Raw genomic sequence first — 11,953 nt, forward strand, 5'->3', positions numbered from 1 at the left:
GGCGGTAACTGACGAGGAGATCTTGAAGTCATCATAGATAACTCACTGAAGATGTTGACTAAGTGTGCGACCGCAATAAAAAAGGCAAATACTATGCTGGGAATTATTACAAAGGGGGTGAAAACAAACCGGCCAGTATCATAATGCCCCTGTATAAATCTATGGTGCAGCATCTATGGTGTGTACAATTCTAGTCACCATATCTCAAAAAAAGATATAGCATTGGAAATATAGCATTGGAAAAGGTGTGGGAAAGTGCAACCAAAATGAATAAGGGGATGGAGCACCTTCCCTATGAAGAAAGATTAAAGAGGTTTATGAAATTATGCAAGGGATAGTGAAGGTAAAGAAAGAAGTACTTTTCTCCCTTCTCACAATACAAGAACTTGTGGGCACTCAGTGAAATTAATGAGCAGTTGGCTTAAAACAAATAAAGGAAGTACTTCTTCATCCAAAGAGTAATTAACAGGTGGAATTCACTGCCACAGGAAGTGGTGGCAGCTATATGGAGCAAAGATCCATCAGTCGCTATTAGCCACAAGGTATAGATAGAGGTTAAGATGCTGAGCTGCAGACCGGAGGGTCGGTAGCTCGGCAGTTCAAGACCCTAGCACCACATGTGGAGTGAGTGCCTATCTCTGGCCCCAGCTTCTGCCAACCTAGCAGTTCGAAAGCAAGGAATTGCAAGTAGATAAATAGGTACCGCTTCAGTGGGAAGGTAACAGCATTCCATGCGCCTTGGCATTTAGTCATGCTGGCCACATGACCACGGAGAAGTCTTCAGAGAGCGCTGGCTCTTCGGTTTGGAAAGGGAGATGAGCACCGTCCCCTAGAGTCGGATTCGACTGGCTTTCGAGCAAGGGAAACCTTTACCTTTTTATTGATGGAACACTGTCTCTGGGGCAGTGATGCTTTGTATTCTTGGTGCTTGGGGGGGGGCAACAGTGGGAGGGCTTTTGGCATTTTGGCCCCACTGGTGGACCCGATGGCACTTGGGTTTTGGCCACTGTGTAACACAGAGTGTTAGACTGGATGGGTCATTGGCCTGATCCAACATGGCTTCTGTTATGTAACCAATCCTAACGCACACACTTGGATCACTTCTGGAACTTCAAACTGTTCCTAGTATTTTGTTTCTACAGTACAGCTATTTTCCTGCATTGTTCTCATTAGCAGGGGTTCTCCCCACCCCTTAACAATGGAGGGGGTGTTTTTGTCTCCCCTCTTTGTGTGCTGCCTGGAAAAGCTGCTGGAAGAATAAAAATTAGGGTTGGCAAGTATACAGCTCGTGGCAAGCACTGCATGATGCTAATTTCTCACGCAATCATTTCGAGATACTATGAGCTGCTAGGGGCTCTGTTCTCTGTGCAGTTTAAAGAGTCCTTACAAGAGTGTGTTAATTGGCATTGGAGGAAGTGCTTTTTTCTCATATTCCGCCTAACCCTTGTTCTCCGGGGCTCTTTTAAGTTCTAAGTGCTCAAAGCTTACAGCATCTTGGAGGAATTGGGGGGGGGGGATTAGATTCATGAGGTGTGCATTCTGTCTTCTTCCTCTTCCTTTGCAGAATGCTATAAATTCCTAGGTGTTTGAGCATGGACTTTCTCACTCTGTTCCCACCAGGACACACGGCTTTCAGCACCTCCTGGAAAGTAGTGAGCATACTCCATCCTCACTAGGCCCTTGTCTGGTTTTCTTCCAATAATATTTGTCATGCAGAATTGCCTGTCTTGGTTGCAGCCTCATTTCACTGCTCTGATGATAGGCTTGGAACCATCAGTTTGCTACTGGAAGGGGTGATGATGAAAGAGTCTTTTTTTTTTTTGGAAGGTATAAAAATTGTGTTTTAAGTAGTTGGTTAAAGAAACTAGCGTGAATGATGCATAATGATCTTTGGACGCTTTTTGTTCTGGTACAGAGATCCAAGCACGGATCAGTAGATCTGCAAATGTACAATAGGTAGAAAGGTGGTCCATTGTCACTGCATAGCTTTTGTATAGCCTCACGTCATCTGGAACATGGTTTTTTCAGTGGATGGTCTCAGCTGTGAGTACTGACGAATGAAATGAACTTCTTGCATTTGTGAAATCGTTCTCTGAACCATAGGCATTTCCTGAACATTCTGATATAAGCCACCTCTTCATAGAAGTCTGGGTTGCAACTGCATAGAAGCTAAAAGCCGATGTATTGTTGGTAGATACTTGACAGAAACCATAAAATTGCAGTTCAAATAAAGGTTCCTTTTATCATATGTGGTGGACATGTGAAAAAGCTAGAGCTTTTTGGACTCAAATCCATTTAGAGATGGAAAAGATTTTGAAATGTACATTTAAAAAGGAAACGGAACTGTTACTCTTGGGACTGAAAATGGAGGAAGTTAAGGCAGATAAAAGAACTTTGATGTGGTATATGGTGACAACAGCTAGACTTGCTTATGCACAAGGTTGGAAACAAGAAGAAACACCGGGAATTGATGAATGGATTAAAAAATTACTGTTTGCAGTTGAAATGGATAAAATGACAAGGAAATTGAATAATCGGGATGCGGAGGATTTTTATAGAGACTGGAAGGATTTAAAAGACTATTTGGAAAAATATGAAGACGTAAAAGACACATTATTTAGTTTTGATAATTACTAAAAGTAGAACCATTATGGAGACTGTAGAAAATGTGGAGTAAGAAAGACGGAGTGGACATAAGTGTTACCTAGTGAAATATAAGAAATATTAAGTGGAAATTGAATTTAGAAATAAGAAGCGCAGGAGGTCGAAGCACTGCGGGAAGCCATGTATAGGGGAGGGAAATGGGAGGGGGAAGGATGTAACGAGGGTAAAAAGATATGGGACATAAGTTTTATTGTTGAACAGATGATGGATACTAAAATGTTATATTGGTTGACTTGATGTTATATCCAAATAAAGTTGTTTTTTAAAAAAAATTGCAGTTCAAATAAAATATATACTATTGCTTTATAGTAAACTTTGTCACCTGCTATTTTGATAGCTTCCATAATATTTTCCAAAAGCAGCATTGATTTCCTTTTAGTCTTCTGACTCCTTTGTTGTTGTTGTTGTTTCTAAACAGGGAAGAAGAAGAACGTTTGAGAAATAAAATCCGTGCAGATCATGAGAAGGCTCTTGAGGAAGCAAAAGAGAAACTGCAGAAGTCGCGCGATGAGATCCAAGCAGAAATTCAGACTGAGAAGAACAAGATAATCCAGAGCCTGAAGAACAAGGGCAGCAAGCCTTTGCCCCCAGTCCCTGTGCCGAACCTTGTAGGGATCAAGAGTGGCGATCCCACGGACCCAGACGTTCGAGAAAAAAGGGACAAAATTAAAGAGGTAACAGATCGTGCCATGAATCCTGACTATGTTTTCTGCTGTAGACCTCTCATACCGTCTGGCAGCTGTGCCTGCCCCCCCCCGGGGGGGGGTAAATTGTGACTTGCTGCATTGTGTACCGTCTGGCAGCTGTGCCTGCCCCACCAGGGGGGGTAAATTGTGACTTGCTGCATTGTGTGTCTTTGCTTTTGTTTGTGGTAAAAGCAAGAGCAAACCATGAGGAACATGCCAGCCTGGCTGTTGAAGAAGTGTGGGGTGCTGAATTCCAGAGGCATTGTGAGAATGATGAGAGAGGTAAAGTCAGCGTTGCCTCTTGCCTTCTCTTGCTGCAAGCTTGGTGGTCTTCAGGGTCTTAAAGCAGTCCTACAGTTGGCTGGCATCTGCACAGGCCACGGCAGCAGAAGCGTTCCTGCAAGCACAGAATGGTCTGTGTTCACTTAACAAGGCACCAGCTCTTCAGCACTTGCTTTATCTCGCCGTAATTGGAAAAACATGCAGTATGCGGATAGGAGGGCATCAATACATAGACATTTGACGTAATAAATAAAGCTTGGCCATCTGTACTTCATTTCCCCTGGATTATACCCTCTGATTAAAGATCAGCCTTATTTTTTTAATATTGCAGCATTTAAAAATCACACAAATCATTTTTGAGGCCTAGTGGTTTGTTTGCTTTATTTATTTATTGAGCATGTTTTATATCTTTTTTTTTCTGTGATGCTCAAAGCACTTTCCAAATATAAACCAACATCAAACAGATTTTAACAGTTGAGTCAGCCGTTAGACTTCAAATTAAAACCAGGACCCAAAAGATAACAATTCAAACCAAATAAAGCCTCCATAAACACTGGTGCTTTATTCTGCCGTCTGGATGGTAAGTGAGATAGGAAGTGCTGGATCATAAAATGTGTGACTTGTTCAGGTGGGTAGCCACGTTGGTCTTAAAGTTGCCACTGGACTCAAGCTCTGTGATGGCAATTCTGCCTGAGGTGGGTCTCCAATATGCACAAATTGAGTAACTGGAACTCCCTAAATTCCAGATTTTTATTAAGTGGCTGTATATCTAACCTAAGTTCTTGTTGACTGCAGATTTTTTCTGTAACAAGGAGGGAAACCCACAAAGACTTGTGGGGGGTGTCTCATTTCCCCCCCCGTACCCACTTCTCCTTACTGGCAGCACTCAAAGCCTCTCCTCTTTTCCTGCTTCCTTCTCTCCTTCCTACCCACCAACTGAGCTACCTTTATCTGCCCCCAACCCCAGCTTTTCCCCCTTCTCTTCCCAAGGGGAAGTCTGGCCAAACTGTGAGAGTTGTGCAGCAGCAAAGTTGCTTGGGTAAGTTGAGAGGTGGCCACTTCCAGGCCTGGCCAAATTTGTGCAGGATGAACAGTGGCAAATTGTTCAGCAGCTGCCCCTGGGCCTGGTTGAGTCATGTGAGTTGTGTGGTTGTGAGTCTCCCTGTAATTGGCACCTGGCCCTAGCAAGTCCTTCCTCCACTAGGGAGAGTGTAGGGCCCTTTCCAGGGCCGTTCTGGCCTTCCCATCCCCCTACTGCTTTCGATAAACAGAAACCAAAGCCTGGAAAGCTCAGAAATACTGTTGTGTCAATTAGAGTACTTTGAGTTGTGTCAGAGTGGGAGTAAGCTATTCTAGACTAAGGATGGACTGGTTAGTTTTAAGGTAATAACTGTTGATTAATTGGTTCAGTAGTGTTACATTTGTTTAAATAAAAGAAAAAAATATTGTGGTTGCTTAGCGAGGCCCCCAAAATGGCCACCGAGATCTCAGAACCTAGTCTAGTGGGAGCTCAGTGAGCATTCATATCTTAAAGCTGCAGGTTCGGTTTGTATTATTTTAGGGGATTTTTAATCCTCCAACATATTTGATTTATATTTCAGATTTTTCTGCAAACCTGAGGCTTCCTGCAGGTTTGTAGAGAAATCCCCCAAGCCTGCCTCCGTTGTGTGGATTTTTTGATCCATTTCAGAACTGTACATATGATAATTTGATAACAGAAGGCCATATGATAACAGAAGGCCTTATGCAGCTTGTGGTAGGTGAGTCTGCTATTTTTATGTGATCATTAGATAGATGATTTGGTTCCTTCTGTATTCAATCTGTTGCCAAGTTATGTCACTTCTGTATGTACAACAGTTTGAATGCTTCCTTTGTGCTAAACCACGATTGTAGGGCCTCTTCCATTGGAGTAAGGTTTCAAACTTGGCTGAGCAGTGTGGTAGGATACTAGCCAACTTTGCTAAATCCTGCCCTTTTTCTCTGTTTTCCTCTGTTACAACTAGTTCATTTTATCTCCTGCCTGGAACCATCCAATTTGTCTGATTTGAGTTTGGTGTTCACTGGCATTAAAGGTAAAGGTAAAGGTTCCCTTGCTCGAAAGCCAGTCGAATCCGACTCTAGGGTTGCGGTGCTCATCTCTGTTTCAAAGCCGAAGAGCCAGCACTGTCCAAAGACGTTTCCGTGGTCATGTGGCCGGCATGACTAAACACCAAGGCGCATGGAACGCTGTGGCATTACCTTACCAATATGTGGGCTGTGTAATGGTCAAACTAAACTAAAGGCCTCCCTTAATTTAGATGGTTAATGGTTGCAGTTAGTTTATTTTATTTTTATATTTATTTTGGGATAATGTTTCTCCTACTGTGTATGTGTTTTTATTAAAGAGAGACTGAGAGAGAGAAAACTGTATCTCCCTTCTCACAAGAGTTTGTGGGGTGCACCAGATTATTTAGTGCCCCATGTGGTGATGATAGATCAGCAGTCTGATTTAAACAGTGTCAGGCTGCAAAATCCAGCACTAAATAAAGTGTAGCAGCTCATTGCACTAAAAATGAAAAAGGGGGCTGAAATCTTCAGGAGAATAGAGAAAATACTTACTGATAGCTGATGTATCTAGAGGAATCTCCAAATGTGTCTTTTGTTGTTGCTTGTATTCAAAATATTTTACAAGGAAATATAGAAAGATATATAAATTCTGAACTCATGGATCTTTCCTTGAAACAGCTTAACATTGTAGGTCATCTGAGTATGTTGATGGACTAGCCATGAAAGCAATCTTGTACATGAAAACTCAAGTGAATCCCACCTGATTTCATAACAGAGTGTATAATCAATAGACAAGATGGCAGTTGTGGGTGGATTGCCTTGTCAATTACATCTGTTTCTTTACAGCCATGTGGCATTTTTCTTCGGTCTGTTGTGTTGTGATTTTTGTACAATATGAAATAGTACTGGGGGGCTGGGCTTTGGGGGAAAAAACAAAGTTTTAAAAATATTTAGTGAAAATATTATTGAAATGGCATTAAAATATGTTTGACTAAATTAGTTTTGTTCCTGATGCTCATTCAGTTTTACATCTCCTTTTGAGAGGAAGTTATGTTTGTTAGGATCAGGGTAGGTTCATCTGCCTGAAATTTCTTTTTTATAGTTTTGATTATTCTCTGTGTGCACTTACTATTACACCAGCCTTCTTGTGGCATGCACCTTTGATCTGTGAGTGCATTTTTAAAATTACCGTTTGAGCCAAAATCAGACAGAAGGTACAAAGCTGCTCAAAGTAAATGAACCACCCATAGGCATATTTTTTGAAGAATGATAAAATGGAGCTCTACCTATACTTAGGATTGAATGTCAGAAATGATGTTTCTGCCCACTGCTGGAATTTATTGGGCTAGCAGCCACTTAGATTAATTACCTCTCATCCTCTATCCCCTGTTAAAAGGACCACAGTTATTTAATAGGACAGCATAGAACATTTTGCAAGACGATGTTCATATGGATTTGAAACACTTCTAGACTCTCAAGATCCGTTTCAGGAGCCAGAAAGCTGGTACTGTGTTGCTTACCTGTGCTGACAAGAGGCAGAAGCTCCTAAGTCTGTTAGGATGGGTGTCTGAATCAAAGGACTGAACTGAAAATATTGATGGAGGATACGCGGCTTTGGTAATCTGTTGAACGATCCCAACCTTTGTTTGTTTTCTGTTCCCTAGATGATGAAATATGCCTGGGAAAATTACCGACAGTATGGATGGGGACATAATGAACTGAAACCCATTGCTAGGAAAGGACATTCCACAAACATATTTGGTAGGTTGTTTGTTCCAAAAGCTATTCTTGAAAGTTCTGCATTAAGATCTTTTGTTCATACCATAGAACCATGGATATCTCTGAAGCAAAGCAAATTAGAGGGTACCATTGACTCGTTTAGGTAACTATTACTCAACATTTTTATGCATGTATTTTATATTCCACTTCTGTCCCCAGCGGGAACCCAAAGTGGCTTACATCACTCTCCTCCATTTTCTCCTCACAACAACCCTGTGAGGTAGGTTAGGCTGAAAAGTATGTGATTTGCCCAAGGTCACCCAGTAAGCTTCCATGGCAAAGTGGGGATTCAGACCTTGCTTTCCCAGATCCGAATCCAACACTGTACCATGTTGGATTCCTTGGAAGTTATAGATATTTAAAAATAAAGAGATAAATGGAATATGGCACACTTGGGACAACACTTGGGACAATCAGCAACCATTTTAACCTTTGCTTGCTGTTATTTTTAAAATTTTTTAACTTAGATATGCGAAATAAATCTGTTTCTCACAAGGGCCATATCGAAATCATCATAATTATTCAGTTATATAAGACTTTGAACACCAGTTGTTTTTTTCCAGTCATCTTTGTTCACATGCCAGTCCTAGAGACTCATTTTTTTTCTAATTTGAATCAGTGGAGAACTGAATCCATTCATCCTAAGTCAAACCATATTCTTGATTTCGTGCCGCAGTTGCATTGGGAAACCAGGGCTCCCTAGGTTCACATTCATCATTCCCTTCACCAAATTGGAGGTGAATAATGTGCGCAGTCGTTCCTTTTAGCTACATCTCTGACAAACTGCAGGAATCCACTGTAATTTTAGTCACCGCTTGCAGCTTTAAATGCTTAGCTTGCTTAAAGTTAAGCAGAAGAACATAGTGCAAGTCCAATTCATAGTTTAATAAAACATTTTGACAAGTCTGCATTCATGGGAACAGCCACTCTCAGCACACCTATGGCATAGACTTATAAAGCTGAAAAGCTAGCACGCAACTCCTTCATGGGCTTTGAAGCCGTTCCATGGACCCCTTTGCACTGCGGCTTCCAGAAAAATAGCAGGCGACCAAATGTGGCTGAGTTGTGCTTCCTCTCTTTTTCCCGTGTTTCTGTGGCTACGCGAGGGGAATGCACACTTCCTCGTGGGTGATGCCACATAGCCATTCCCCCTTCATGTGAGAATCACAACTGGGGAAGAAGCAGGGTTCTCTCATATTCCTTCTGCTGCTGCTTCTGAGGGGCAGACAAAGATTCTGAGACTCACCTAGCAGATTCTGAAAGTCAGTTTGGTGTAGTGGTTAAGTGTGCGGACTCTAATCTGGGAAAACCGGGTTTGATTCCCCACTCCTCCACCTGCAGCTGCTGGATGACCTTGGGCAAGCCCTAGTTGTGTCAGAGCTGTCCTTGAAAAGAGCAGTTTCTGTCAGAGCTCTCTCAGCCCCACCTACCTCACAGGGTGTCTGTTGTGGGGAGGGGAGGGGAAAGGAAAGGAGATTGTAAGCCGCTCCTCCTCTTCCTCCTCCTCCTCCACCACCACCACCAGAGTAATCTAGGCCAGCAGTGACTGAAGCTCAGAGTGAATAAGGCATTTGACAGTTAGAAGATAGAATTATGATTTTGAGTGCAGCAGCTGAAACAGATGTGGGTGAGGGAGGCAGGTGCTGACTTGGAAGCAAGGGTTCTCATGACATATCACAGGCCACTAAGTCAGTAAGGCATTGGGAGCTTTTAGGAACTGTCCTCAAGTTGCAGGCAGGAATCTTCTTTGTCGCTTGATGGTGAATAGTTATTGTTCCCAACTTTCTTCCAGTCATATCAGATGCAAATTTTGGAGGATGGGGAGGGAGGAACTCCCCGCACCTTTAGAGCCTGCTGTTTTGGCCGTCGACTCCTTGAGTCAACATTCTACAGATACATTGAATCTACTGCCGGGCTTCATTCCATGCAGTTTTCTGCCTGTGTAAGAATCTCTGAACATCTTGCACATTGCACGGGACGGGAGGGAAAGAAGACAGGCATAGAAACATTATGATGAAAAAGGACATGCCTGCAATAGCTGATGGCCGCCGGCCTCCCCTTTCTCTCAAGCAGTGTTTTTTTGCTGACAATTAACTTTCTGTGGTAGTTGGGTTGGGAGAAAGACCTGCCCAGTGGGAAGCCAGTGTGGTGTTGTCGTTAGGATGACAGACTGGGACCTAGAAGGCTTGGGTTTATTTATTATTTATTTATTTTATTCGATTTATACCCCGCCCTCCCCGCAATGCGGGCTCAGGGCGGCTTACAATAGTGGCAACGCCAATATAAAACATATAAAACCAGTTAAAACCCCAACAATTCAAAAACATTTTTAACAGTTATTGATTAAAGTGCTAGACTTACTATTTCACCGATGGCGTATTTTAACTATTCAGCAAACCTCTGCTCCAGGTTGAACCGCTGATGTTCCCTCATCCAGGGCCAGGTAGAGATAATGATGGTAGTGGCGGCTCCTACTCGAAAGCCTGGTGGAAGAGCTCCGTCTTGCAGGCCCTGCGGAACTGCATTAGGTCCCGCAGGGCCCTGATCTCCTCCGGGAGCTCATTCCACCAGATAGGAGCCGCCACTGAGAAAGCCCTGGCCCTGGTAGCAGCCAGTCTGGCCTCTTTGGGACCTGGGGTTACCAGGAGGTGTTGGGTCCCAGACCGAAGTGCTCGTGGGGGAACATATGGGGAAAGGCGGTCCCTTAGGTAAGCTGGACCCAGACCATGTAGGGCTTTAAAGTCTGTTGTGTGTGTTCAGATCCCTTCCCACTGGTTAGCCTCAAGCCACTCTCCCTGTCTAACCCACCTCACAGGGTTGCCGTGAGAAGAGAACTGAGGGGGAGAATAACGTATGCTACTCTGAGCTCCTTGGAGGAAGGGCAAGGTACAACTGGATTGATCGCTCAGCTCCCCCCCCCCACCCCAGCCAGTGAGCTTCATGGTAGATCATGGATTTGATTATGCAGTGCCAAGGCCGTTTCGCAGGGGAGTTGTTTAAGGGAGGGATGGAAGGCAGGCAGGCAGGCAGGCAATCAACACCTCCCGTGTGCTTCAGACCCCCTACTTCCATTCTTCAGTGAGTGGGCTTCTGTTCTGCCACCCTGTTCAGCAAAATGTAGAGTCTTCCTCCAGAGACAAGCTGCTTCCACTGGCGGAAGGCTCCACGCTTAAGCTTTTGTAACATATCACTCTGCTCAGCCAAGTCACTGGCTGTCCACGAAGTGTGGAAAGTAATAAGAAACGCTCTTGCAATTAAACTCTCGATTTTTCAAAATCTCACACTGGAATTTCCAACGGCAGGCCTTTGACTGTGCTGCGAATCTCCTGCCTTCTTCTGAAAACCCTTTTGCCTGCTCCTCGGCCTGAAATTGCACACTTGCTTCTTGGGTACATAACAAGTAGCCATGACAGTAGTAATTGTGATATACTTTGTGGTTGTCTTCAGAGGCCCAGCTTCCGATGCCCCTGCCTTCTGAGATTAGGGGGTGGGAGAGTGCCTTCTCGGCCATGGCGCCAAAATCCTGGAATTCTCCAGTTCCTTTCTGTTGCTGTCTTCTGCCAGGGCAATGAAGGGTGTCTGGCACCCCCTTGGTGATCCCTCCTTCCTGCTTTATGTTTTAATTGCTGCTTCATCTTTTCATATATGCATTCTAGCTTTGGTTTTAATGGTTTTTAAGATGTTCTTAATCTGTAAGCTGCCGTGGTGGCCCTGTTAAGGGCATCGAGGTGGGTTATAAATCATATTAAATAAATGAACCAACCAGGACCCAGTTCTTCTGGTCAGGTCAGTTTACAAAGCAATTGAATCACCTAAAGGGTTTGCACAACCAATTCCGTATCATAACAAGTACGTTTATTTTACCGTAAAGTCTTAAATGAAACATTTATATGTAAGTTTGACTCTTTTCAATCCTCAAAAGCTAGGTTCAGTCCCCGGCCTCAATAAAAACTCTTCTCAAATAAGGCAGCCCTATATACCTTCTGAAAATCTAGGAGGGTATGATGGGCCTCCTTCAGAGGCAAGATTTCCCCTCCCTTTTGATTTCCTTCTTTCCCTTTTGTGACTGAGCTGCCCTAGTTGTCTGATTTTTTCCCCCTTTCCTGAAGAATTCTGGCTGTCCCACCCTGTCACAGTATTATATTTTGACTGTTGGCTCAGTCCAGGAACCTGAGGGAAGGAACGGGAGCCCACTTTAACTTAAACAATTTAAATGGCACTCAAGGAGTTTTGACATTCAAAAATAACAAAAAAAATTATTTAACATAGAGGGTAAAGGTCAGGTGAAATCTGGGGTTGTAATGTCTGAGGTGAAACCAGTACATGCACAGACTTTAGTTCTTATGTTTCAGGCAAATGAGAGTTTCTTAAGCTTTTCACAGTGACTTAAATTTTAATGTTGAGAGGCTTTTGTTCAAGTGTTTTCCCTAAACACTGCAGTACACTTTCTTTGAGTATTTTCTGACTCTTTTGGTTTCCAGTAGTCTGGTACACTC

At 43.3% G+C, this 11,953-nt stretch overlaps 1 protein-coding gene across 1 annotated transcript in view; it reads left to right on the forward strand.

Annotated features, from left to right (window-relative positions):
* Positions 1–11,953, forward strand: part of MAN1A2 (mannosidase, alpha, class 1A, member 2) — a 71,424-nt gene that overhangs the window by 27,029 nt on the left and 32,442 nt on the right. Inside the window, exons 2-3 of the mRNA XM_015416458.1 lie at positions 3,083–3,338; positions 7,343–7,439. Coding sequence (XP_015271944.1) covers positions 3,083–3,338; positions 7,343–7,439 — 353 coding nt within the window. The remainder of the gene's footprint in view (positions 1–3,082; positions 3,339–7,342; positions 7,440–11,953) is intronic.

This window comes from Gekko japonicus, unplaced genomic scaffold (assembly GCF_001447785.1).
Source record: "Gekko japonicus isolate JY-2015 unplaced genomic scaffold, Gekko_japonicus_V1.1 scaffold2148, whole genome shotgun sequence".
In the NCBI taxonomy this organism is placed as follows: Eukaryota; Metazoa; Chordata; class Lepidosauria; order Squamata; family Gekkonidae; genus Gekko; species Gekko japonicus.